Raw genomic sequence first — 25,854 nt, 5'->3', positions numbered from 1 at the left:
AGGGTGACCAGATGTCCCAATTTTATAGAGACAGTCCTGATTTTTGGGTTTTTTTCTTATATAGGCTCCTATTACCCCCCACCTCCTGTCCCGATTTTTCATACTTGCTGTCTGATCTCCCTAGATGTAATATAAAATCCAAATGAGGAAATAACTTTACAGCGAAGGAGAGTTTAAAGAGGATCTGAAGGAAGATGTCAGTCAGCTAAAGTATTAGTTAGCCCCGAAATGATAAAATATTTGGGAATTATTCTATCTCTATATACTATAAGATATGGGCTATATATTTCAAAAAGTTAGAACTGAATTATTCAAATAGGCTGCATTTCAGCTAATCCTTCTAAAACAGAATAAATTAGCTGAACATACTAGTGCAATTTTGTTCTTTGCTGTACCTCCCAAGAATACAAAGTAACTAGTGGTGACCCCTTAACAGCTGCCTTTTTATAGACTATTTTGTGTGCTGAATAAGAATAGAGAGTGTGTGCTGAATAAGAATAGAGAGTGTATGTGTATAAAAGTCAAATTTGCTATGGTTAAATGATACTAAATTCATGGGTCTCTGAAATGAAGTTTTTAACATAGCATACCTGTGGGTTTAGGAGCATGTGTAGTGCAGAATTGCATATATAGATAGGATACAGATGTATTAAATAAAGGTAATCTGCATTAATTCAGTATTGAGATTGATATTTTAATTGAATGAAAGTAAAGAAAATCAGCAAGCTTAACTCCTTCAAACAAAGACACTATAATAAGTTCTTTCATTGTTTGTTAGAGCAACGTTGGTCACTGTTGTGTTATCACGTACGGGAAAGGAAGTGTACTTAATGCTGCTCCTTCAGGAACAATGCAAATAAATTATGTAGTGTTTAAAAGGTACCTTTTTTCAATGCTCTTTTTGTATTGTTAGGCTATGTCTACACAGATCCTATACTGATATAGCTCCCTACTGCACTCACACAAGGAATTTTTCTGCTGGTGTAGGAATACCTCCTCCTAAAATGACTTCAGCTGTGCTGACAGAAACACTCTTCTGTCGGCGTAGCTGTGTTGATCAGGGGTGTATTTTGTCCTCTCAGATTCCTGACTGACATAGCTATGCCAGTATAACTTTTAAGTATAGACAAAGCCACAGTTAACCATATTTAGACCTGGTATAAGCAGAAGCAGCTCCCACAGAAGCCTCTGCACCAAATTTAGAGGTGACAAATGTTAATATAAGTTAGATGGCTGCACACAGTTGTCAGAAAAGGAAGTGTAAATGGGTGTAATTTTATATGCCAAGGACTGGAATGGGTGTGTAGCGCATAAATCAGATTAACAGAAAGTTGTAAAATAAAGCAAAACCCCATCTCTTTCCTCCTCCTTCCCAATACAGTCTATCCCATGTTCTCCATGTATGGTGTGTAGACTACACATGCTTCTGTCTCCTTTTCTGACCACTTTATATATCTTTGACATGTTATTTACACCACCATTTGCATTATCACTGTATTTTGCCCAGTAAATTGTGAATTCATGTAATACAAGAGGCCTCTTTTCCTAGATATTCTTCTACTCAAACTTTTATCTTACACTTGACATGAGATTCCCCCTTTTCTCTTGGCTCCCAACCAGTTAAGCAATTTTACTCTATCAAGGAGAGAGGAAGATGAGGAAGGTTTATACCAAATAACTTTTCTTGTTAAGTCATGCATAACCGCTTGCTTTCCATTTCCAAACGCTCTCCAAAATCCTTTCAAGTGCCTCAGCAGTCAGCATAAAGGAGGAGCACTAAAAGGCTTTGGGCTGTACCTGCTGAGCGAAAACAGCAAAAATAATTCTTAAGGCCTGTTCAAGCTTGATGTTAGACCAGGTGTGTGAAACATGGGGCAGGGGTACTAACTAATCCCTAGTGAACAATGAGTTAACTCTGCTTCAGTTTTCACCTTCACTTGCAAATGAAAAGGGTAGTAAAAGTGACTGAGAAGGGTAAGCTCCATACCCAGAATTTATAAGACTGGATTGAACCTCAAGCTGTGAAGTTTTTCTATATATTTAATAATTTAAATTTGTTGTGAACACTAACCCTTAAGAAGATGAGCTTGCTAATGACAACTGTTTCCCTCTCGCTTCCCCTCCCCCTTTTCTGTGGAATCATTCCGCTCTCTTATGAAATGATTGATCTTGGTATGTAATAAAAAATAGGAAAAAGAGGTAGCGGATATATCCTGTACTCTTTCAAAACAGCAACTGTAAAAAATTGCTGTTGCTTAACTTAATTTCTTTACAGTTTTGTGTGTGTGCAGGGAAAAGGGAAAGTTTGAAGCATACACTGGTGCCTAAATAGAGCACTCCTCTTTCTTGTAGTGTCTACATTACCAGTGTATGTCAGTATAATTGCATCGCTTATGGATGTGGATTTTCCACACCCCTGAGTGACCAGGGCGACACCAGCATGCCAAGCGGATGCCGCGGGTGGCAAGCCACGGAGGACGCTCTGCCGGTCGCTGCGAGGGTGACAGGCAGGTTGCCTTTGGCGGCATGCCTGTGGCAGGTCCGTTGGTCCCGTGGCTTCGATGGACCTCCCGCAGGCATGCCGCCAATCTGGGGGACTGGGGACCTCCCGTAGGCAAGCTGCTGAAGGCAGCCTGCCTGCCATGTGTGGGGCAGCAAAATACCTAGAGCCGCCCTGCTAGTGATGCAGTTTTATACTGACCTAATCCCCAGTGTAGACAGCGCTGTGTCAATAGAGGGGCTTCTTCTGGCAACCTAGCTGCTGCCTCTTGGGGAGGTGGAGTACCTATAACGATGGGAGAACCTCTTTTGTCAGTGTATGTAGCATCTTCAGTAAGCATCAGAGCGGCGCAGCTGCAGCACTGTAAATGTAGACAAGCCCTCAGGTTTCTGGGAGCATGTTGCATTCACGTACTCCATTACTTTTTGAATATATGCCAGTTGCATGAACAACTTACACAATTTTAAGAACAATTATCCAAATTGTGTTCCAGTATGCACTAAGATAGATAGATTCTTTCTAGGTGTTTTTTTCATTTATTCCATAATCCTGATAAAAACTGAAGGGGCTCTTCCTGGAATATGGCACATACAAAAGAGATATTCTTACTATTCACCTGAAAATAATTGTTAGAAAAGCTTATATATCCCTATTGTGATCATCAAGACTAAATTGAGAGGGATAGTTTTGGGTAATCTGTCAGGTTACCTGAGTAGTCCACCTGGTTTATTAAGCAGCCAAATGAAAATGACTATATCCCACTGTGTGTTTTTTTGTACTATATTATTTTTACTTCAGGAGTCAAGGACATGTCATTTGTTGATCGTTGGTTGCCTTCTTGAAAGTGCAGTGAACAATTTATATTTCTAGGTAAATAACTGATGATAAACTGTAGAAATGGGAAAGACCTGGGTCATCTAGTGTGTCCCTTTGCCATTGCTGGATCCTGACAATGTGTTATTTTTAAAAAGATGTCTTGTCCAGTCCACTTTTAAAAGTCCCAAGCAATGGAGTTTACTTGGTTTCCTACTCAGGAAGTTTTGTCTTGACCATTCATACGCAGTTTTTTATTTCTTTAATTTTCATCCCATTTCTCCTGGTTATGCTCTTTTGTACTACCCTAACTGAATATGAGGAGACAATTTTCCACGCATCTTTACTGGAAAAGCAAACACAATATGAAAAAAATGAAGTGTAATTCGTCAAAATGTGTCACACAATTGTTGACTTTTAATGCAATCTTGTAATGCCCTTTTTCACCATGAAAAAAGAAAGGGCTACCTGGTGTTTAGTGAGTGAAATAAAGAAGATTGTTTAAAACCCATAATGATTGTGGAGGCGAGTAGTATGGGCAGCTGACCTCTTCATGAAAAGCAATATCTTAGTATTGACTATGCTTTGTATGGCCAGTCTACACTATGAAGGGTTGGCTGATGCTGCTAGACTGGTATAGGTAGACTAGCAGAGCCCTCTGGTGAAGAGGCAGCTTATACTAGCGAAAGGAGTGATTTTGCCAGTATAGCTACATGAGTTTTGCTGGCATAGTTTGTCAGTCAGGAGTGTGTTGTTTTTTTTTCCACACCCCTGACTGACACAGCCTAACAACGCTTTGCAGGATAGAGCAGCAGTCATTAATAGGCTGTGGTTTCAAGAAAAGTCATAGTTATCATAGTACCATGATCTTCCCATAGTAATAATTGTTCTGATTAAAATGAAGATGGTCTTAATGTTGAAATAAAGGGCCAGCTAAATTAAGATTCCTGCTATTCCACAATACAGTGTTACAACAGCTCTAGTAACACGATATATTTTAATGCAGATCATGTCGCATATTGACAATTTATTACTTGCTAATAGAAAGCATTTGGCAAACAGCAAAGTAATTCATATATTTGAAGGACATTTTAGAGCAGGTTTTTGGCTGAGTGTGAGGGATTACACTCACCATGATGGAATTTTGCTGTTTGGCTATAATGTGATTAACTTTTGAATGACACATCCGATCAATTCTAAAATGTCAGGAACATTCTAGTTATCAGTTAGCAGAACCCTATTGTTTATGGCGAAAATTGAAAAACCTGAAGGGGGGCATATGAAGAACACATAGATTTCTTGACTTTTGGTGAACAGGCTCATTACGTTCAACATCTCTGTAATTATCAACAGATCAAAGAATCAGCTGATGGCAGCCTTGAACACATTCCAGTATAATAGTACTCCCAATGTCAATTTAAAATGTTGACACTCTGAAAGACACATCTTTGCAATTGGGAGGGGGTGAGAAAGACAATGGGGTGGGGAGGGGAAAGCAGAGGATGTGGGTTGCTTGTCTGAACTTGAAGTTATTCAGCAACAGCTATTCCTGAGTGGCTCCATGGGTGGAGACTCTTATGCTGGGATAAGAGGGCCTTATTTCTGTTTAGTTTAACCCAGTGATTTAAACTAAATAGGAACAAGATAGTGTTCTCACCTTGCGCTATTCAGGAATATCTGTTCCCGAATAACTCATTGTGTAGACAAGCCATAAGAATGATGGGAATGGTGGGGTCAGGTGGTTTTCTCTGCCCCAGTATGCTGCATGTATTTTTTTTCCTCTCTGTGTACAGATCCATCTGTTTTATCCATTTTTGTTTTTTCTTTCTCTTCTCTTGCCCAGAAACTCTTAATTAGCACTGTCTGGTTTGTGTACTGTCAGCAGTGTGAAACTGATAGTTGCTGCCATTAGGAAGTGCTAATGAGCAGTAGCTCAGCCTTGATATTGCTAATTGTAGACTTTGCAGGAATTTCATATGTGGGAGTTTGAGAAATTAAGAAAACATGGCATTCCCTTGAGCTCAATCCAAATTTAGGACTCTGCTAGTTCATTAGTGCCTTAGGGTGTGAGATCTTGATAGCCTCTCTTATACTGTACAGCTAAGGTGGTTTATCTTCCTTCTGGTAAGAGAAAGTGACTGACTGGTCCTATTCTGCTGTTCATCATCTGGTCTGATGGTGACTGTCCTCTCTGCTGGCATTGGTAAGGCACAATCAGTCACTTGGCAATTAAACATTTTTAAAATTTGTGATCAAATATTCTCACCAGATTTTGTCAAAACTAGCCTATGCACCAGTTCTGTGGAATAAGCACATGGGAAGTTTGAACTATAAAAAGTAGCTATTTTTTTTTTAGTTATTACTGTACTATAAATTTAGATATTTTTTGTAAAAGTCAGGAACGTATTGATGTTGTTTAAAAACTGTTTTGGAAAGTTAAGTTTTTGAAAATTAGGAGGTTAGACTGGAAACAGTTTTGACACTTTAACTTTATTGATCAGCAATTTTGACCAACTTTAACACCTTATAAAATGGGGGAAAAATGGGGCTTCATGTGTGACTATCATGTTCATTGTCTGTAGTGAAATTCATTCCTTAATTGTGGAAGGCCAGCATCTGGCCAGTTCACTTGTAGGATTTAAGGAATGCATAGATAGACCTTTGTCTTTTTCCTCTTCATGGTAATTAATTTTGCCTTCTGAGCAAAATCTGTCTTTTGTACTCTATAATCTCAGCAGAGTATTTTGAAAATGGAAATTAACAGAGAGTGCTACATAAGAACATAAGAATGGCCATACTGGATCAGACCAATGGTCCATCTAATCCTGTCTGCCGACAGTGGCCAATGACAGGTGCTTCAGAGAGAATGCACAGGGCAGGTAATCATCAAGTGATCCATCCCGTGTCACCCATTCCCAGCTTCTGGAAAACAGAGGCAAGGGGCACTTTAGAGCATGGTTTTGCATCCCTGCCCACCCTGGCTCATAGCCATTGATGGACCTATCCTCTATGAATTTATCTAGTTCTTTTTTGAAGCCTGTTATAATCTTGGCCTTCACAACATCCTCTGGCAAAGAGTTCCACAAGCTGACTGTGCATTGTGTGAAGAAATACTTCTTTTTGTTTGTTTTAAACCTGCTGCCTATTTATTTCATTTGGTAATCCCTGAGTTCTTGTGTTCTGAGATGGAGTAAATAAGACTTCCTTATTTACTTTCTCCACCACAGTCATGATTTTATAGACCTCTATCATATCCCCCCTTAGTCATTTCTTTTCCAAGCTGAAAAGTCCCAGTCTCATTAATCTCTCCTCATATGGCAGCTGTTCCATACCCCAGTCATTTTTGTTGTCTTTTTCTGTACCCTTTCTAATTCCATGTCTTTTTTGAGATGGAATGACCAGCTCTGCATGTAGTATTCAAGATGTCAGCATATCATGGATTTATAGAGAGGCAGTAGATATTTTCTGTGTTCTTATCTATCCCTTTCCTAATGATTCCCAACATTCTGGGCACGTTCAGTATATTGAGAACAAGATGGCAGGACCCGATAGCAGTCTTCAAATATGTTAAGAGCTGTTATAAAGAGGACTGTCGTCAATTGTTCTCCACGTCCACTGAAGGTAGGACAAGAAATATTGGGCTTTATTTGCAGCAAGGGAGATTTAGATTAGAGATCAGGAAAATCTTTCTAACTATAAGGACAGTTAAGCACTGGAATAGACTTCCAAAGAATGTTGTGGAATTCCTGTCATTGGAGGTTTTTAAGACCAGGTTGGACAAAAACCCATCAGGGATGATCTAGGTTTACTCAATCCTGCTTCAGTGCAGGGGGCTGGATTTGAGGATTTCTCGAAGTCCCTTCCAGCCTACATTTCTGTGATTTTTGTGATTCACTGAATAGTTAATCTGGGTGATAAGCACCAACGTCTGAGCACCTGGGGTAGTCTAGTCCATGTGTGAGTGTCCCCAGTGCAAAGTCATATCCACATATCCACTATTTCTTTACTTACTTATTTGTGTTTGGGGTCATATCCCATGGTTCTCTGTGCTGAGATGCTCTGATTCTTTCCCAGGCAATTGTGGGAGTACTTGCCTGTTCTTCAGGGGGAAGTGTGGGGAAGCATTAGAGGACTGTCAACTCTTGAGTGATTTAGTCTGCATCCACACTCCAGTCCGAGTTTAAGTGGAGACCAGGTTCTAATCTAATCCATACCCCCAGCTGGTCTGCTAGCTCAGGCTCAAAGCACCTCCAAATCTGGGTAAAAAGTTTTAGCATGTGGACAGTGGGGGAAGCATGGGGGTTGCTAAATCTTGGTAAGAATCCATATTAACTCTACTGCCAAAACATTTTCTTTGAGGCAGCACCTGTCTCTAAGAGTTAATAATCTAATTAGAGATTATATTGGAGAGAGAGAGAGAATTCTCCTTTCTCCTATGTATAAAATAAAGAAAACATAAAAAAATTGAAAAAAGTTTTAAGCTAATCTTGTGGCAACATTTCAACCCCTATTTTGATTAGGTGATGTTTAGGGCCCAATTTTGCAATGTGATCTGTATGGGCAAACTCCTGCTCCTGTTTGAAGTAGGATTACTTCCCATCCAGCTGTGTGGATCAACGTGCAGGATCAGAGCCTTAAATTGTAAATTCTTTTAGACCTGGTCTTGCCTCATATCTGTAAAGCATCTAGCATACTTCATGTGTGTTATATAAATAATAATAAATATAAAACAGTTTACAGAACCTGAGTTTTATTCTTCTATTCTATAACATTGTTTATTTAAATGTATAACTATTGTGTGTGTGTGTGTATACACCCAGGAAGAAAAGTAGTTAGATGTTTGTTTTCTTGTAGCTAACAGAAGATGAAATAGCAACGATTCTTAAATCCACACTTAAAGGACTTGAATATTTGCACTTCATGAGAAAAATACACAGAGATATAAAGGCTGGAAACATCCTCCTTAACACAGAAGGACATGCAAAATTAGCCGATTTTGGAGTGGCTGGCCAATTAACAGTAAGTATATGTAAAGGTCAGAATCTTTTTTAGATTGTTATAATGCAGAGATGTCAATATAAGTGTGGAAAGGACCTGGAACAACAGCTCTCAGAATGAGGTATTAATAATAATTTAAATATCAACATTGTTAATGATTTCATTGCCCCTGTAAAAAAGAGAGGGAGGATCACAGTACTGCACAGCGTATTGTGAGACACTTCTTATTTTGGTGCCACAAGTAGGTGGCTTTTGGGAAAGTTAGCACTGCTTTCATGCCCTTGGCTAATGTCCTAGATCAGTGGTTCTTAACCAGGGTGAAATGTGTACCCCTGGGGGTACACAGAGGTCTTCCAGGGAGTACATCAACTCACTGTGATGTTTGCCTAGTTTAACAACAGGCTACATAAGAGGCACTAGCAAAATCAGTACAGGCTAAAATTTCATACAGACAAAATGAAAAGTAAGCAATTTTTCAGTAATAGTGTGTTGTGACATTTTGGATTTTTTTTTGTCTGATTTTCGTAATCAAGTAGTTTTTAAGTGAGGTGAAACTTGGGGGTACGCAAGACAAATCAGAGTCCTGAAAGGGATACAGTAGTCTGAAAAGGTTGAGAGCCAGTTCCCTAGGTAGACTAGCAGAGCAAATGTGCATATTGAACACCCACGAAAGGGAAGCCAAGCGTATTGAGCCTAGGGGAGCTCAGAGAGCATTTGATCATATTTTGAACATCTCCACACCTATGGCGAGCACAATCTCATCTTGGTGATTTATGTGGGCAGGGCTTGGAAAAATACCACTTTCTATTTAATCCAATTTGGCCTTTTTCTGGCACTGTTAAGATGCAAGTGTTCCAAAACCTGGAAAAGTGGCTGGCTAACTTATTAGTCATATGGATTTATGGGCACTGCTACATTTCAAAAGAGCTTGATGCTTTGTTATGGCAGTAGGATCATAAATGTTTGCATTTTTTGTGAGTGACATAACAGGAATAACTTTTGCATTATCATTGTAACAGCGTCTGCTGAACATTATGAACTCAACTAAATACGTGAAGTGATCCCTCTAAAAAAATCTTAGAAATGAAGCAGTTGGGAGTACATATCAATAACTTAAGAGTAAAAACCTTTATAAGAACATTGTAGTTAGCAATCCTAGCTAATAACAGTCCTTATTTTACAGAAGTAAATATGCACAGAAATAAAAATTGTAGAAATGTAGAGTTAAGATTAGATTTTCAAGAAACTCAAACATGTGAGAGTTTGGAAATTCAGTTAAGGTACCCACACTGTCTTAATTCTGCCTGTAAGTGGTCAACAGAGGTGAGTGGGGTAGCCCATGGTTTTGTCCCTTCCCACCTAAAATCCATTGGTCTTACTAGATACACCCGCTTTCCTTCTTCCTGGGCTCTGTGTTGGAGACTTGGAGAGCAAACAACCCTTCCACTTGATTTTCCTTATTCAACCTGGCCTGTGTCTGAAGCTGCTGGTGAGCTATCATTAGCTTGGCAGCTCCTGAAGCCCCATTCCAGTATCACTATTTAAAAATACTGATATAGTTTAAAAATGAGTTTAAATCAACTAGACTTTTTCCTGTTGATGACATGAGTCCCGTAAATTTTGCGGCAAAAAATTGGAAAGAAGAAGAGGAATAACGTGGTAAAAAACTTTAGACTTATTGGACTCCGGGGAAGTTCTTTATTTTAAGTGCAAAAAAATCAAGAAATGCCTTGTTTTATTTACTTCAGGTTTGAAAGGAAAACTCTCCCTCAGTCACAGACATCATCTACCAATTTTGAGGGTATTTGTTTATTTGTAGATTTAGAAGGGGATGGGAGGGGGAGCGATGTAGTGCTTACAATGGAATCTCAGTTCTAACCTTAAATATGAAACAAATGTAATAGGAATCTATGCAAATGTCCAAATTTTAATTGCATGAATGATGTAATTACAGGATACAATGGCAAAACGAAATACTGTTATAGGTACTCCATTTTGGATGGCTCCTGAGGTAATACAAGAGATTGGTTACAACTGTGTGGCAGATATCTGGTCCCTTGGTATCACTTCAATAGAAATGGCTGAAGGAAAGCCTCCATATGCTGATATACATCCAATGAGAGTAAGTAAAATGTGAATTTTTAAAAATGAGTTATTGACCATGGTATATTGTTTGTACAGCTAACTGTAAAGTTATATCTTATATAAATAACAGAAATGTGGACAAAATCCTGGAATCCTTAATCAGGTCTCACTCGCTGCTTGACTTCTATCTCCTCAGTACTTAAAAGGTCCTGTTACTATAGTTTGTACCTTGCAAACATGGAATTGATTTTTCACAATCCCCCTATAAGAAAGTACTGTTATCTTCATTTTACATATAATCTCTCTGTGCCTTAGTTATCTAAGTGACTTCCCCAAGGTAACAAAGGAAGCCTGAGTTCAGTCCACTGTTCTAACCACGTGACCATCCTTTCTTCCTTCAAAGGATGTTTTGATTAATAATAGCCAAGAACAGAATTCAAGATTTGACCCATTGGTTGTTATTGACAGTGTTCATAATTCCAAACCAGTTTTTATGTGTTACTAAATATTAAGGGCTGGTCTACACTAGGGGGGGAGTATTGATCTAAGATATGCAACTTCAGCTACCTGAATAGCGTAGCTGCAGTCGAAGTATCTTAGATGGATTTACCTCGGGTCCTCACGGCGCCGGATCGACGTCTGCAGCTCCCCATGTCGACTCCGCTACCGCCGTTTGCTCTGGTGGAATTCCGGAATCGACGGGAGCATGTTCGGGGATCGATATATCGCGTCTAGATGAGATGCGATATATCGATTCCCTGAAAAATCGATTGCTACCTGCTAATACGGCAGGTAGTCTGGACATTCCCTAAGTTAGGAGTGTATTTCTGCATTAGCTTAGATTAAAAATAAATAAACAAATAGAATGTGTGATCTAAGAGGGATGATAATTGAAAAGTATTGCTTTTTGAGACGTTCATGGACTGGTGTTATCCAGGGACTTTACTGCTACCAGTTGGATGTATTTTTGCTTATTGAAGGGCACTATAAATAATAGTTATGCCTTTCTAATAAGTATGATTATAATAAAAACAGTTATTTTTATGTGCCATTTATAATTAGAACCTATTCTGGGTTAACAAGACATTATATGCTGCTAAAAGCAGTATGTTTCTCAGTATATTTGGGATTATTTAAGCATGACACACATACTTGCTTATCATATTGTTTAATCTTTTTGTCAGTATCTCATGAGTCAGCATTTTAATATAAATAAAGGGAACCACATTGTTTGAGTAAAAAGGTGCTGTTTTTACACAGTGACTTTAACTTGAATACATTCAAGAGTATTTAGTAGATTTATGGTTTTTTAAAAAAAGCAGGAATGATCTTTAAGGTTGCAAAAAGTTTTGTTAGTGAGTAGTTAAAGCAAAACTACTGATTGTTTTGTGGTCTTGAAACATTATAACATTTAAAGAAATACCTAGTAAAACTTTTGGCAAAGCCATTGTTTTTGGCTATTTTGAAATTAAAGAATGACTAGAAATCATTCAAATTGAGATGAACAAGACATATATCTTTCAAGCTCGCCCTTTTTTAATGAGTGGCTTAATTAACGAAGATTTAACATTTTAAACTGTTTTGAAGAACTGTATTGATTACAGATTAGTTATATTTGATTGTATTGGGGTTTTTTAGTTGTACGCATAAACATTAATGAAATCATCTTCATTACATCTGGGATCACTTTAACATAATTGCATGTCGTTGCACTAGGTAATGAAAGGTAAGGACTAAATTATCAGAGAGGATTTTATCAGTATGACAATAGCTGCTTATAAACCAAAGGTCACTGTTTGAATCTGAAAGCTTGTGAGTCTTTTTAATTCTTGTAATCAAATGAATGATATCAAAGGCCAAAGTAATTTAACATAACAATTCTGGATTACACAGAACATATGTTCTTGTTAATAAATTGTGTTATGGTCTTTAAGGACTTGTATGCTGTTAGTACTCTTTTGTATATTTGATACCCACAGGTTTTCTTAATTTTTATTAGTGAGCTGTTACAGTGGTTAACAAGAAATACACAGATTTAAGTTGCAATAGTTTTCCCAGAGTTATATGATCTAACTTCACAGGATCCTTGGACATATGTAGATGCTTTTCTATTTTGTTTTAGTTATGACATACAATTGATATAGGCAAGCATGAAAGCTTGGGCAAATTTTCATTGCTTTTTCTGGATCTTGCTTGAGTTCTGTGGTATTTATGTAAAGTACAATTTTGTTACTTGGGAATGCATGTTATATGCTCTATTTTGCTGTAGGCCAGTTGGCATTGCCACAAAGGTAATACACTGCTAGTAGGCCATTTCCTTGTCGACTGCATTTACAGTTTAATAGAAATATTACATGACTTTTTTAAACAAGTGTTTTGGCAGGGGAGGAAATAGCAGATTCCATGCAAACAAGCATAGCTTCCTCCATTTAACCACACTCTAGCTACTCCAAAGAATTGTACTAAGTTTCAGTTTGGGAAGGATGAGAAGGGAGGAAAAAGGCATTTCAGACTGAAGAACAACAATGATTTCTTCTTGTAAAGTACTTAAACTTTGTGGTTAAATATTTGTGACTACATAAAGGTGATGAATGCCTTTTCATCTGGTTATGTTGTAGATCTGAGGCTGTTACCACTTGGGACCACCATGTTTGGCTTATGCTGGAAAGGCCATGACCATAAGCCAACCCAATAGTCTAATAGTAGCACTTTTTTCATACATGTAAGGGGCCTGCGTTGACTCATCCATCTAGTGTCTAACTTCATTCATGCTGCTGGTAGTATTAAATAAAGACATACGTCAGAGAGCAACATCTGTTCTTCAGAATACTACCTCTTTGATGAAGGACGTCTTAAAAGGCAGAAAGCTTGTGGGTATCAGGACTACTCTAGAACATGGAAAGACAGCCCCTAGAAATAGCAGTGAGTGTGGATATCGTCCTATTTGTTTGCATTGTGTTACTATCTGTATTTAAATGAAACCATCAGCTACTTTACTCACTCTTTTTCTCCCTAATCAACAGCTACCTTTATTATTTCCATTCATCTCTATCATCTTCTTCTTTTGTAATGCAAAACAAAAGATTGGCACTAACCATATTCTTTTTTGTTATACTAGCTCTAGTCTAGACCCTGTCATCAGTGAAAATTCAAATTACACCTCTACCCTGATATAACACAAATTCGGATATAATGCGGTAAAGCAGTGCTTTGGGGAGGGGGCGGGGGGTGTGCAGCCCCGCCCCCTCCCCAAAGCACTGCTTTACCGCATTATACGGCGGATCAAGGCAAGTTCGATATAACGCAGTTTCACCTATAATGCAGTAAGAATTTTTGGCTCCTGAGGACAGTGTTATATCGGGGTAGAGGTGTACCAATTTGGTAACTGGAAGCTTCTCTAATACTCTAGCAATATTTGCCTTTCTGGTTATCAAGCTGTGCCCTCCAAAATCCTTGCTTACAGAATCTTCTTTAACAAGCAAAGAAAGTAAATTGTATTAAACTTTGAAATGGAGTCTTTCCCAACCTGCTCTACATACATAGTCCACATGCTATTTACAGTCCAAATTCATTCCCTTCCTGTTAACAAACAAATCTGCAACAAAATATCATAAAGTTCACTTATGCCTCTCCAAGCTTGACTGTTCCTAGGGTTCCTCCCTCAGAACTGATCAGTCCACAATCTAGATATTTATTCTTTCTCTCCTGCAAGAGTGCCACTCCCATCTCCCTTATAGCTGTGTAAAGTCATGAGATCACAATATTTCTGGCCTTGGAATCTGTGAATCTATGGCATTATAAGTATGGGCTGCAGTGTGAATTATTGCCAGATAAACTGGGTAAGTATGGCTTTAGGCATTATTCACTAAAGAAGACCTTTGTTTCAACCAATGGGGAAATAGTTTTCTCTAAATTAAAATCTCCTGTAAATATATACCAGAAGATGGAAAATTCACTTTTGCTGACACCATCACTCTTATTATATGAATAATTCTAATTGAATAGTCTAGTTCATTTCCTGTCTCCAACAGGTGGAATAGTTCTGTCAGTTTCAATAAAGCATTTTGCTGTTTTTTCTTTTGAGATTAGGTTTTAATTCCTAGAAGATAGTTATGAAAGCCTTCTTTACACCGACTGTAGGAATTTATCACCGTCTTTTATTATCTGTTTACGGTAGTGCCCACAATGTGCTAATCAACATACAAACTAGGTAAGGCATTGTTCCTATCTCTAGGAGAAGGAATGTAAGAGTAGATTGTAATTTAAGGTCTCTTCTGTCTTGGGGTAGGAGCTACCTAATATTTGTACCTGAAACGTCCTGTGTGCATTTTGATAGACACAGTTACGGAACAACAGTGTAAATTAAGAAAAAAGATTATAAAGTTACCCTTTAAAGAACATTGTTGAAATTAATTTTTATTATAAATTCATACTTAATTTTTTTTTCTCCCCCTATTTGTAAGAGGATGCCAGTGTGGCTTGGTGAGACTGAATAAGTAGGGCTTTTCAGGATGATGTTGATGATGACTGATGATTTAATACTTATATTGCAGATGCTATGGAATGTAGCTCCCTTGGTCTGTCTTCTTCATCTTTGTTTCCTTTATTCAGCTTTTCTTGGTGAGGGTCGTGGTGGCAGCATGGAGAATAGGGAGGACCGGACCTCCCTTTCCTCTGCAACAGATTCCAGCTCCTCCTGATGGATTCCCCAGCATTCCCAGGCCAGCCAGGAGACACAATCCTTCCAGCATGTCCTTAGGGCCTCCTGTCTGTGGGACATGCCCAGTGGAGTTCTAAAGGAAACCTCCCAGGGGGCATCCTTATCAGGTGCCCAAACCACCTTAGCTGGCTCCTCTCGATCTGGAGGTGTAGTGGCTCTAGTCCTAGGCTATCCTGAATAGCTAAGCCCCTCACCCTGTGTTGGAGAGTAAGTCCAGCCACCCTGCAGAGAAATTTCATGTCTGCCGCTTATAGCCGTGATCTCATCCTTTTGGTCATTACCCAAAGTTCATGACCATAGTTGAGGATGGGGATGTAGATTGACCTGTAAACTGAGAACTTTGTCTGAGAACTCAGCTCCCTCTTCACTATCACGGATCAGTACAGTGCCCACATCACTGCTGTCACCGCACCAATTCGTTGGTCAGTCCCATGCTTCTGCTTACCATCACTCATGAACAAGATCCTTAGATACTTGAACTCTTCCACTAAGGGAAGTTGCTCCCCCTTCACCTGGAGAGAACAGTCCACTTTCTTCCGGGAGAGGACCATGACCTCCAATTTAGAGGTGCTGATTCTCATCCGAACCACTTCACACTCAGCAGAGAAACGTTCACCTCGATATTCTGTCCATGAAAATCATGAATAGGAGTAGGGACAAGATGTACCCTTGGTGAAGTCCAATGCCCGCTTTGAACTACTTGACTTAATGCCAAGAATACGAACAAAACTATCACTCTGAGAATAGAGAGACTGGATAGCATGAAAAAGCGACATTGGTATCTCATACTCCCATGGCACTTTCCACACCTCGGGGAATGTGCTCATGTGCCTTCTCCAAAACAAAGGTAGACTGGATTAGCAAAGTCCCACGATGTCTTGAATATCTGTGAGAGATTAAAGAGCTAGTCTGTTCCGTGGCTGGGACAGAATCTGCATTGTTCCTCTTGAATCTGAGGTTCAGGGCAGGTCCACTCTGCTACAGGCACAAACAACAATCAAGGTTTTCCTCTCTGAGACCCAAAGTCTCATTGAGGCGACCCTCTTGTCAACCGGAACGAACTCCAACTGCACAGCAGCCAGCTGGGGACCTGTGAGTATCCCCACACCTGTCTGGGGCCTCTTGTCCAGGGCCCCTCCAGAGTAGGAAAGAGACTACAGTAGTAGCTCCGTTAAAACTAAATCTTGTGTATACTTTAAGTGATTTGTCTTATGATGTTAGCATTGTTTCAGATAAGCAAATTCTTGTTCAATACCTTCCTAAAGATCAAATTCTTCTACCAGGCAGGCACTTGTATGCATATATCAGGTGTGGCTAAACTCACTGACCCTTCAAGCTGTATAAAACAACCTTCAGAAGTTTGAGAGGTGGGGTGCGCCTGCTGTGGCTCGGGGCTTCAGCCCTGCAGGTGGTGCCTGCCGGGGCTCAGAGCTTTAGCGCTGTTCCTGCTGAAGCCCTGACACCCCCCACTTCCTGCTGGGCAGAAGCCCCTACCTCACCACCCTGCTGCAAGGCAGAGGTCCCAAGTTTCCTCACAGTCTGGTAGGTGGAGAATAGAGGGACGGGCATGGGGGCTCCAGGAGCCACACTTTAACAGTAAAAGAGCCGCATGTGGCTTGTGAGCCACAGTTTGGTCATCTCTGGCATATATGTATGCATATATGTGTGCACATAGCCAGATAAAAGAGAAATAGATCTGGGAATACATTTTTTTAAATGAACATAGGATTAAGGAATATATTTCTCCATCCTCTGGATCTCAGTGCATCTTGTAAGTGCTCTAGGGCATGAACTGCCTTAATATCTGTTTCTTATACAGTGCCACACATGTTCTAACCCTTTATAAATTGTGATAGATTGTATGTAGTAGGGGTTCTTAACCTTTTTCTTTCTGAGGCACCCCCCGTATGCTACAAAAACTCCATGGCCCACTTGTGCCACCACAATTTGTTTTCTGCATATAAAAGCCAGGGCCATGTTAGGGGGTAGTAGGCTGGGCAATTGCCTGGGCCCCATGCCACAAGGGCTCTTGCAAAGCTAAGTTTGACTTCAGCCCCTGGTGGTGAGGTCAGGGCCCCGGAATTCAGCCCCATGTGGTGGGGCTTCAGCTTTCTTCCCTGAGGCTCAGCAAGTCCAATACTGGCACCCCTGAAACCTGCTTGTGGCCCCCCCCGACTACTGGTTGAGAACCAATGGTATAGTATACTCTGGTTTTCTGGGAAAGAGCTGAGGTATAGAGAGGAAGGATGGTCCAGGATTAAAGACACTGGCCTAGGACTGTGGAGACCTGGGTTCAATTCCATGCTCCAACACAGACTTTCTATGTGAACTTGGGCAGGTCACTTTGCCTTTCTGCGGCTCAATTCTCGATCTGTGAAAATAGGGATAATACCTGCTTTACAGTGGAATTGAAGATAAATGCATTCAAGATGGTGATGTGCTCAGATACCATGGGGATGAGGGCCATGTTATACTCCTGGGGGAATTTTGTGTCCCTGCATGTGCACAGAATTCATGTCCCCCAAAGAATTCTTTTGCTTCCCTGCAGAAAAATGACTTCTGACAGGGAAGTAAAGGGAAGCACAAGACTGTTTACGGGCCCCTCCCTGGCAATGCAAGCAGGTTAGTTTGGGCACCCAGAGCAGCTGGTAGAGACACAAATCATTGCCTGGAGATGAGATGAGCAGGTGTGTGTGTGAGTGAGAGAGAGAGAGACACTCTGTCCCTCTCGCTCGCTATTGCAGCACAGTCGGCAGGGCTTCAGGTGTTTCTGAGGAGGTAGATGTGGGGCAGGCTCTGTCCCCTCAGTCAGAGCAGAATGTAGCAGCCTGCCTGCTTAGTAAATTGTTCCCATTTTCTTTGTGAATGCCCCCAGGAATATAAAACAGGTGTAAAAGTTTTAAGGCTCCTTTACATTGCCAGAGTGGTATAAAGGACAGTATGGCCATATAAATCTTACGATGCTTTAATGATTAGAACTGGTCTAAATTTTTGGACTGAAAAAATATCCTATCAAAATGTGCTCCATGAACTGTTTGCTATTGACCTTCCTGAAGAGGTTCAGTAGCCAATATAAATTGTGAGTTTGATTCCCTACCTCTCACTTGCTCCTCAGTTGCCTATGATGTAACACTGAGCATATTGCTGCGTATATTTGTTGACTAATAACTAGAAAGGCAGGGTCAAACCTAGCTACATTAATATTAGGCAAGGGCATTTGGGGATTTCCTCCAATGCTCCCCACTCCTATTCTTCATCCATTGTATTGTAGTTTAAATAAATTACAGAAATAATTGAAACCAGAGTGATTATATTGCGTGATTTTGACAAATAAAATATGCAGAATTTTAAAATATTGTGCACAGAATTTTTAATTTTCTGATGTAGAAGTCCCCTAGGAGTAATGTTAGTACATTAGGTAGTCCAGTAATGCTTAACTGTTTTGTTGTGTTGCTCGTGTTCATATAAATTAGGAACAGGAATTTTTGCTGAGTGTAAGGAAGATGTCAGGATGAGGGGAGAAGAATGGATGAGCAACAGAGTGTAATGACTGTAGGAGCCTCCAGGGTTGTAGTGTCCCATATAGGTAATGGCTAGAGGAATTGTATGGGTGAACTGCCCCACCTTCCTGCTGGACTGTTATGCAGGGAGCCCGAGGACTACAGAGCTCTATACTCTGCAGGTAGTATGCACCCTCTGCATATCCCCTGAGGACTGCCTACTTAGTAGAGAATAACTGTCTAGATTCCACTGCCAGGTGGCCCTCCATTTGTGAGAAGCTGAGAGCAGGGCTTGCTCCATAATACATATTCTTAGTGGCCCTATTCATGGCTAGAATTTCAAATTAATGATTAACGTATTAAAGACAAACATGAGCACAATTAATACCAGAACAATATTTATCTTAAAGAGAGAACATATACTGTGAGTATAAATTGATTCTTTCTGTAGTCCAAGAAGTTGCCTCCCACATAAATCACCATGAGAAATGTCACTTCGTCTGGTAATTGGATATGTAGTGCTTTTCCTCAGAGACAGTAGTGCTGTTTGTGGTTCAAATGGCAGTTGGACAAACGGTGCATTAATATCAACATTGAGCTAAGAATTGTATTTTTTGCTACATTATTTTTTTCCACTGTTTTTCTGAGAGCTAAACTTTAAGGAAGTGTGATGTTTTCTTAAGAGACCTTAATAAAGCAAGCTTTACATTTTAATTTAAATATGCTGTTACTTTGCATCAGCAAGCGGCCTATCCAGCTGAGAGATCTTATCAAAACTTGAATAATTCTCCGTATAAAACCCCCCATACAATAAATAATGAACAGATTGTTAGATACTTCCTTCTAGCAGTACAATATTTTAAAAACAAAACATGCCAAATGCTTTTTCATTTAAAATGTATTTTTCTTGCCAGAATACACAGACATGGTTTTCTTAACCTTGAACAGAGATCTATGCATACAGAATTTAAGCAGAGGACCTCTCTGCTTGAACTGCTTGCTACCTAATTATTATAGAAAGCTGCTTCTGGTGTGGTGGTGTGATACTGGTGTATAGTAAAGATCCAGGACCCTAATTCATAATTTTACCCCTTTCTTGAAAGCTTTTGAAATAGATTTCAGGCAAATTTTAGAAACTTAGGCATACAGAGCTGCACATATGTAATCTACGTAAGCAAATACCTGATGTTATGACTGCATCAGATATTTGCATAGACATGGTTAGACAGACATCATATTGCCAAAATGTGAATATCCAGACACAGGTGAGAAATCCTGGCCCATTGATGCCACCCATAGTGCTTGCTAGTAAGTGTATTACTTTCTGTGGTCAATCCATTGCTTCTTTATATCAACATTATTAATATATTATGAGTTCAGTCATTGTGGTAGCTAGATGCGATACTCTTTAGGATGCAAAATATGAAGGATAAATGTTTCTAAGTTTTTAAAGAAACAGTTAAGATAAATGTTACCTATTTTTGCAATGAATGCCATATTTATATAGTGAAAATAAGCCAGATATAAATATTTGATAACTTCACTTGTTTGTACTTTATCTCATGTGTATCCAGAGGTGGATTAAAACTAAATAAGAAGAACCAACACAAACAAAGGGCTTTCACAACAAATTGTAGTCCCTTCCTCATCCTAAAAAAGTGCTTGTGACTCATGGGCATTTCCAGTCTGATTCTGATACACAGAGAGACAAGGTGGGTGAGGTAATAACTTTTATTGGACTAATTTCTGTTGGTGAGAGAGACAAGCTTTCAAGCCTCGTAGAGCTCTTCCTCAGGTCTGGGAAAGACTTTAGTCTTCTTTGAGTGCTTGCTCATGTCCATTCCAATGTAGATGTGTACTTGCCTTGAGAACTGCTGGCGGAAGGTTTATTCCTCAATGGTATCTGTCAGGTTGGCTCTGGTAGCCACTGGAGTCACACGCTTATGGTGCCAGTATAAATGGCCATTGCTAGAAGTACTTTGTCTTTGTGTTTGCAAGAACTTCTCAGTGGACGTTGTTTCTAACTTGTTGTATATAGTTAGTTATTATAGTTGTTAACTTTTAATTGTTAGAACAGTTAGGTTAAGGGTTGGTCCCTCCCCCGCATGTTGCAGGGTTAGTCCCTGCCCGGCACCGGGGTATGCCTCGTTCTCCGGGGTTTAAGCCTATACTGGTAAGCAGCACCCTTTCCAGCTGCCTTAAGTGCCTGGAGGAAGCTCACGTATGGGAGCACTGCAAGATCTGCAAGGACTTAAGGCTGTGCACCAAAAAAGACAGAGACGCAAGACTTAAGTTTATCCTTATGGAGGCAGCTCTCCATCCTCCCTCAGAGCTGAGTCACTCGGACTTGTCACCGAGTACTTCAGCTTCTGTCAGGAGTGCCCTGGTGACTATTAGGACTTAGCACCGATCTCCATCTCCAGCACTGAGAAGGGATGTTGTTTCTACCTCTTGGGAGCCTCGGCATCGTCCATCTCCGGGACTGAAAAAGACTGCTCCAGCCAAGGACTCTTGACACCGCTGTCTATCACCGGTGCCAAAAAAGAAGCAGAGGAAGATGGACAAAGGTCAATCCTCGCCCCTGAGGTCACAGAGACTCTAGTAGAGTGCAGTCCACACCGTGCCACTCTAAGACCCCCTCCCCAGCTCCCAGACACTCGATGAGGTCCAGGAAGGCCTTTTGATGTGACGATTTGGGGGGCAACTTATGAGGCTGAAGCATGGATTCAGATTCTCCAGTTTTTGTGTACGGTTTATCCCACTTCTATTGGACATGGACCTGCATTACCTCGGACAGGTGAGTGCTACGCATGCTAGCACTGGGATACACTCTTCAGTTCAATTGTTTCTCCCCTTCCTCCCTGTCTCTCTTCAGGGACCCTCCTCATGAGCAACTTCTTATTCAAGAGGTGCAGTTGGGAGCTGTGGAGGAGGTTCCATGAGAGCTGTGGTGCTGGGGGTTCTGCTCCCATTATTTCCTAATCCTGAAGGCCAACAGCAGTTTCAGACTGATTCTGAACCTGCAGAAGCTCAAAAAAAGTCATGAAGAAACTGAAGTGTCACATGGTCTTCCTTGACCTCCATCATCTCCTTCCAGATCCAGGGGACTGGTATGTCACTCTCAGTTTGAAGGACACTTATTTTCATGTTGCAGTCTTTCAGGGACACAGAAGTTTCCTTAGATTCATTGTGAACCATGCGCACTACCAGTTTGCAGTGCTCCTGTTCGGCCTGTCAGCTGTCCCAGGGGTGTTCATGAAGTGCATGGCAGTTGTCACAGCCTTACTGAGGAAACAAGGGGTTCAAGTCTACCCTTACCTCGTCAACTGGCTGATTAGAGGTCAGATCAAGGCCCAGGTAGAGACAAATTTAAAGTTTAATATAGTCAACTTTCCAGGACTTGAACCTGTTAATAAATACCCAGAAGTATTGGGATGGAGCTAGGCTGTTTTCAGTGGTGGCAGATGACAGAACAAGGAACAATGGTCTCTAGTTGCAGTGGGGGAGGTCTAGGTTGATATTAGGAAAAACTGTTTCACTAGGAGGGTGGTGAAGCACTGGAATGGGTTATCTGGGGAGGTGCTGGAATCTCCATCTTTAGAGGTTTTTAAGGCCTGGATTGACAAAGCCCTGGCTGGGATGATTTAGTTGGGGGTGGTCCTGCTTTGAGCAGGGGGTTGGACTAGATGACCTCCTGAGGTCTCTTCCAACCCTAATCTTCTATGATTTTAAGTCTATCCTCTCCCTGGTTCAAAGGATAGAATTTATCAGGGCGATCCTCGACTCAGTCCAAGCCAGAGCCTTCCTTCTGGAAGCCCAGTTCCAAGTGATAAGGCACTCACAGAAAGCCTCAGGAACCACCCCATCACCATGGTGAGGAACAGCCTAAACCTCCTGGGCCATATGGCATCATGCGCTTACATGGTGGAACATGCAAGACTATGGTTCAGACCTGTTCAGGCTTGGCTGGCGTCAGTATATGCACCAGACTGACATCACTTGGACACTGTAGTCACACTTCCCACATCAATGATCACTTCCTTTCTTTGGTGGATGGATTCACCGGCAGTGTGTGCTCTAGTCCTGTTCCCCAATGTTGCTCATCCCAGATGCTTTGGCAATGGGCTGGGGAGCTCATTTAGGGCCCCTCAGAATTCAGGGCTTCTGGTCTCCAGAGAAGCTCCTGTTACACATCAGTGTCAGGAAGCTCAGGGCAGTTTGCCTAGCTTTACAGGTGTTCCAAACCCACTTGGAGGCAAGTATGTGTCAGTCCTCACAGAAAACATGACTGTGAAGTTTTATATAAACAGGCAGGCTGGGGCATGCTCCTCTCTGTCCTGTGCCAGGAAGCTCTCCGCTTGTGGAAATTCTGTGTGGCCCACTCAAGGAAGATTGAAAACATTGGGCTTGTTTAGTCCGGCTATTCTGTTTTCTCAAAGTCCTGGAGAGATTATACCTCCAGGTATGACAGTCTCTCTCCACATGGGACCTCAACCTGGTGTTAGCGTGGCTGACAGGACCTCAATTTGAATCGCTAGCAATATGCTCTCTGCTTTTCTTATCCTGAAAGGTAGTGGCCATTACTGATGGCCACTACTTCTACCTGAAGAGTCTCAGAAATCTGAGCCCTTATGTTGGAGCCATCTTATATGGTCATCTTCAAGGACAAGGTTCACTTGCGGCCACATCCAGCCTTCCTTCCAAAGGTGGTCTCACAATTCCATAATAACCAAGATATCCTCCTTCCAGGCTTCTATCCAAAGCCACATGCCAACAGAGAGGAACAGAGACTCCACTCGCTGGATGTTAGATGTGCACTAGCCTTCTGTATAGAAAGGACTAAGTCATTTAGAAAATTTACACAGCCAATGCAGACAGGAAGAAAGGCCTTTCAGTCTAGGCCCAGAGAATGTCATCGTAAATCACTTCCTGTATCCGTACATGTTATGACCTGGCAAAAGTTCCCACTCCTCCTGTCCTAGTGGTGCATTCTTCCAGGGCTCAAGCATCATCGATGGCATTCGTAGCTCAAGTTCCTAAGTAGGCCATCTGCAGAGTGGCATCGAGGTTGTCAGTCTGCACCTTTGCATCTCATTATGCCGTTACCTAGCAGGATAGAGACAATGTCGGTTTTGTCTGAGCAGTATTATAGTCAGCATGCCAATGAAGTATGAATCCTCCACCTGTGCAGGAAGTGGGACTCCCTACATTGGAATGGACATGAGCAAGCACTCAGAGAAGAAAAAACGGTTACTAATCTTCTGTAACTTGTACTTCAAGATGTGTTGCTTATGTCCATTCCAAAACTCCCTGCCTCTGCCCCTCTGTTGGAGTTAGCTGGCAAGAAGGAACTGAGGGCGCGATGGATCACCAGGGACTTTTATATGGATGACTCCAGAGGGCACCAGAGCCGACCTGGTGGATAGCACTGAGGGAAGACTTTCTGACGGCGGTGCTTGGAGCAAGCACACACCTACATGAGCAACACATCTCGAAGGACACCAGTTATAGAAGGTTAGTCACAGGTGTGTTTTTTTTTGTTTGTTTGTTTGTTTTCAGATTTTCGTGAATCTCCCCAAAGATTAGAACCTTGACAATCCACCCTTGGGCCAAATTGTACCTGGCCTTTGTGTAGGTATTCATTGTGGTGGGAGGAAGATGCAGGAGCCTTCCTCCTTTTGTTGCTGTCCTGAAGCACACTTACAGCCACTGTGTTCTTTTGAGTCACTGTGCTCTCTTCTCCCTGCAGATGCAGATGCCTGCAAGGCACAATCTGGCCGTTAATGATTTGCCCAGGATAAGGCAGTTTCTTCCCACTTCTCAGCACATCTTACACAGGCTTGTAGTGAAGTCATCTACTAGTCAGAATTAATTATTTTTCCAAAAAAATACTACAGTAAATTAATAGTTTATTATGAAGTGCCATCAGGTAATTAAAACTAAACTACAATCAGGAGTTTTCATAATAAATAAAGTGCACTCTGTGATAGATACACAACTTATTCTTTAGTTTTGTGTGTTCATTTACTGTCTCCTACTTAACAAGTTCAGTAATGTGCAATTAATCTGTTATGTAATAATGGAGTTCTATTCTATAGCATACCAGAACCCAGTCTTCAGAATTTAAAAAAACCAAACCTTGATTTCCTAGATTCATGTACAAATGGGGGTTAGCTTGTGCAGCACTGTTCACAGACCAAGATAGAAAGGAACATCATCCTGTCCCATGGCAAAGCCTATAAGAGGAGGGACTTCGGGGAGGAAATCTCTGCAAGGATCTCCTTGTAGAGATCTCTCCACACTGCTCCATCAGGGAGCAGGGTTCCCTCTTCCCCACAGAAAAGACCATAGGGTTTCTTCCTAGAATGGAGGATCCCCAGGGATATGTGTGGATCATGGGAGTTGGAAGAGACTTGGGACTGGACCTGAACAGAGAGGTCTCTGCAGGATCCAGAGTATAGTGGGTGTGACATGATGCCACAGGGACAGCTGAATTCCCCTTTCGTATGGATCCATGTGCAGAGACTCCACATTGTGTGTGAATTTAGGAGGAATGATGGGGCCAGAGAATTTACATCATTGTAGTCCAAGAGAAGCAGTCATTGCCATGTAGCTCTTTGTTGACAAAAATGGCATAGGCATAAACAAGATATAAGGAAAGGAAGGCATGGTGAAGTCTATGAAGATGACAGTGAAGATAGTTGTATGAGGAATGAGTTCAGTTTTGGAAATCCAAAAGGTACAACTTATGTAAGACTGCAGCTAAGCTACAGTGAATCTGGAAGGAGAGTTCACTAAAAATAAGATATTATGGATGGAAATTTTTCTAATGAAGTAGAAATCTGCACACTGGCTAGAGGAGCCTATTGATAAATTACATTAAGCCTGGTAGGCTTATGGTTCCTAAGTGCAAAGAGTCAAATGCTGATGTTGTAACTCAGTTTTTACGTAGTCCTTACAAAAGCAGATTTAGAGTTCATCACAAGGTCCCCACTCCATTCACATTTAAGTCTTTAAAAAACTCACTTCTGCTATGCTGCTTAAGTGAATCAATTGACTGTATATAAATTGGCTGTTGTTTTGCTCCCCCTTTTCCTTATCTCTGCCTACTTGTCTGTCTGTAGATTATGAAGCCTTCAAATTAAAGAGCATCTTTCTTCAGTGTCAAGAAAGTGCTTAGCACATAATGACTTTATATAAATAATTAGAATTTAAAATATAGAGAGGAAGTGTCTGGG

The 25,854-nt window shown here is 40.9% G+C and overlaps 1 protein-coding gene across 2 annotated transcripts in view; it reads left to right on the top strand.

Annotated features, from left to right (window-relative positions):
• STK3 (serine/threonine kinase 3) overlaps positions 1 to 25,854 on the top strand; it is a 284,230-nt gene that overhangs the window by 47,460 nt on the left and 210,916 nt on the right. For both annotated transcript variants that reach the window (XM_075063134.1, XM_075063135.1), the window contains 2 exons: positions 8,168 to 8,332; positions 10,266 to 10,433. In XM_075063134.1, the coding sequence (XP_074919235.1) occupies positions 8,168 to 8,332; positions 10,266 to 10,433 (333 nt within the window). The remainder of the gene's footprint in view (positions 1 to 8,167; positions 8,333 to 10,265; positions 10,434 to 25,854) is intronic.

Source organism: Chelonoidis abingdonii, chromosome 2 (genome assembly GCF_003597395.2).
Source record: "Chelonoidis abingdonii isolate Lonesome George chromosome 2, CheloAbing_2.0, whole genome shotgun sequence".
Classification (NCBI taxonomy): Eukaryota; Metazoa; Chordata; order Testudines; family Testudinidae; genus Chelonoidis; species Chelonoidis abingdonii.
Note: the sequence above shows the minus strand (reverse complement) of the source record. Positions and strands in the feature narration are given on the sequence as shown.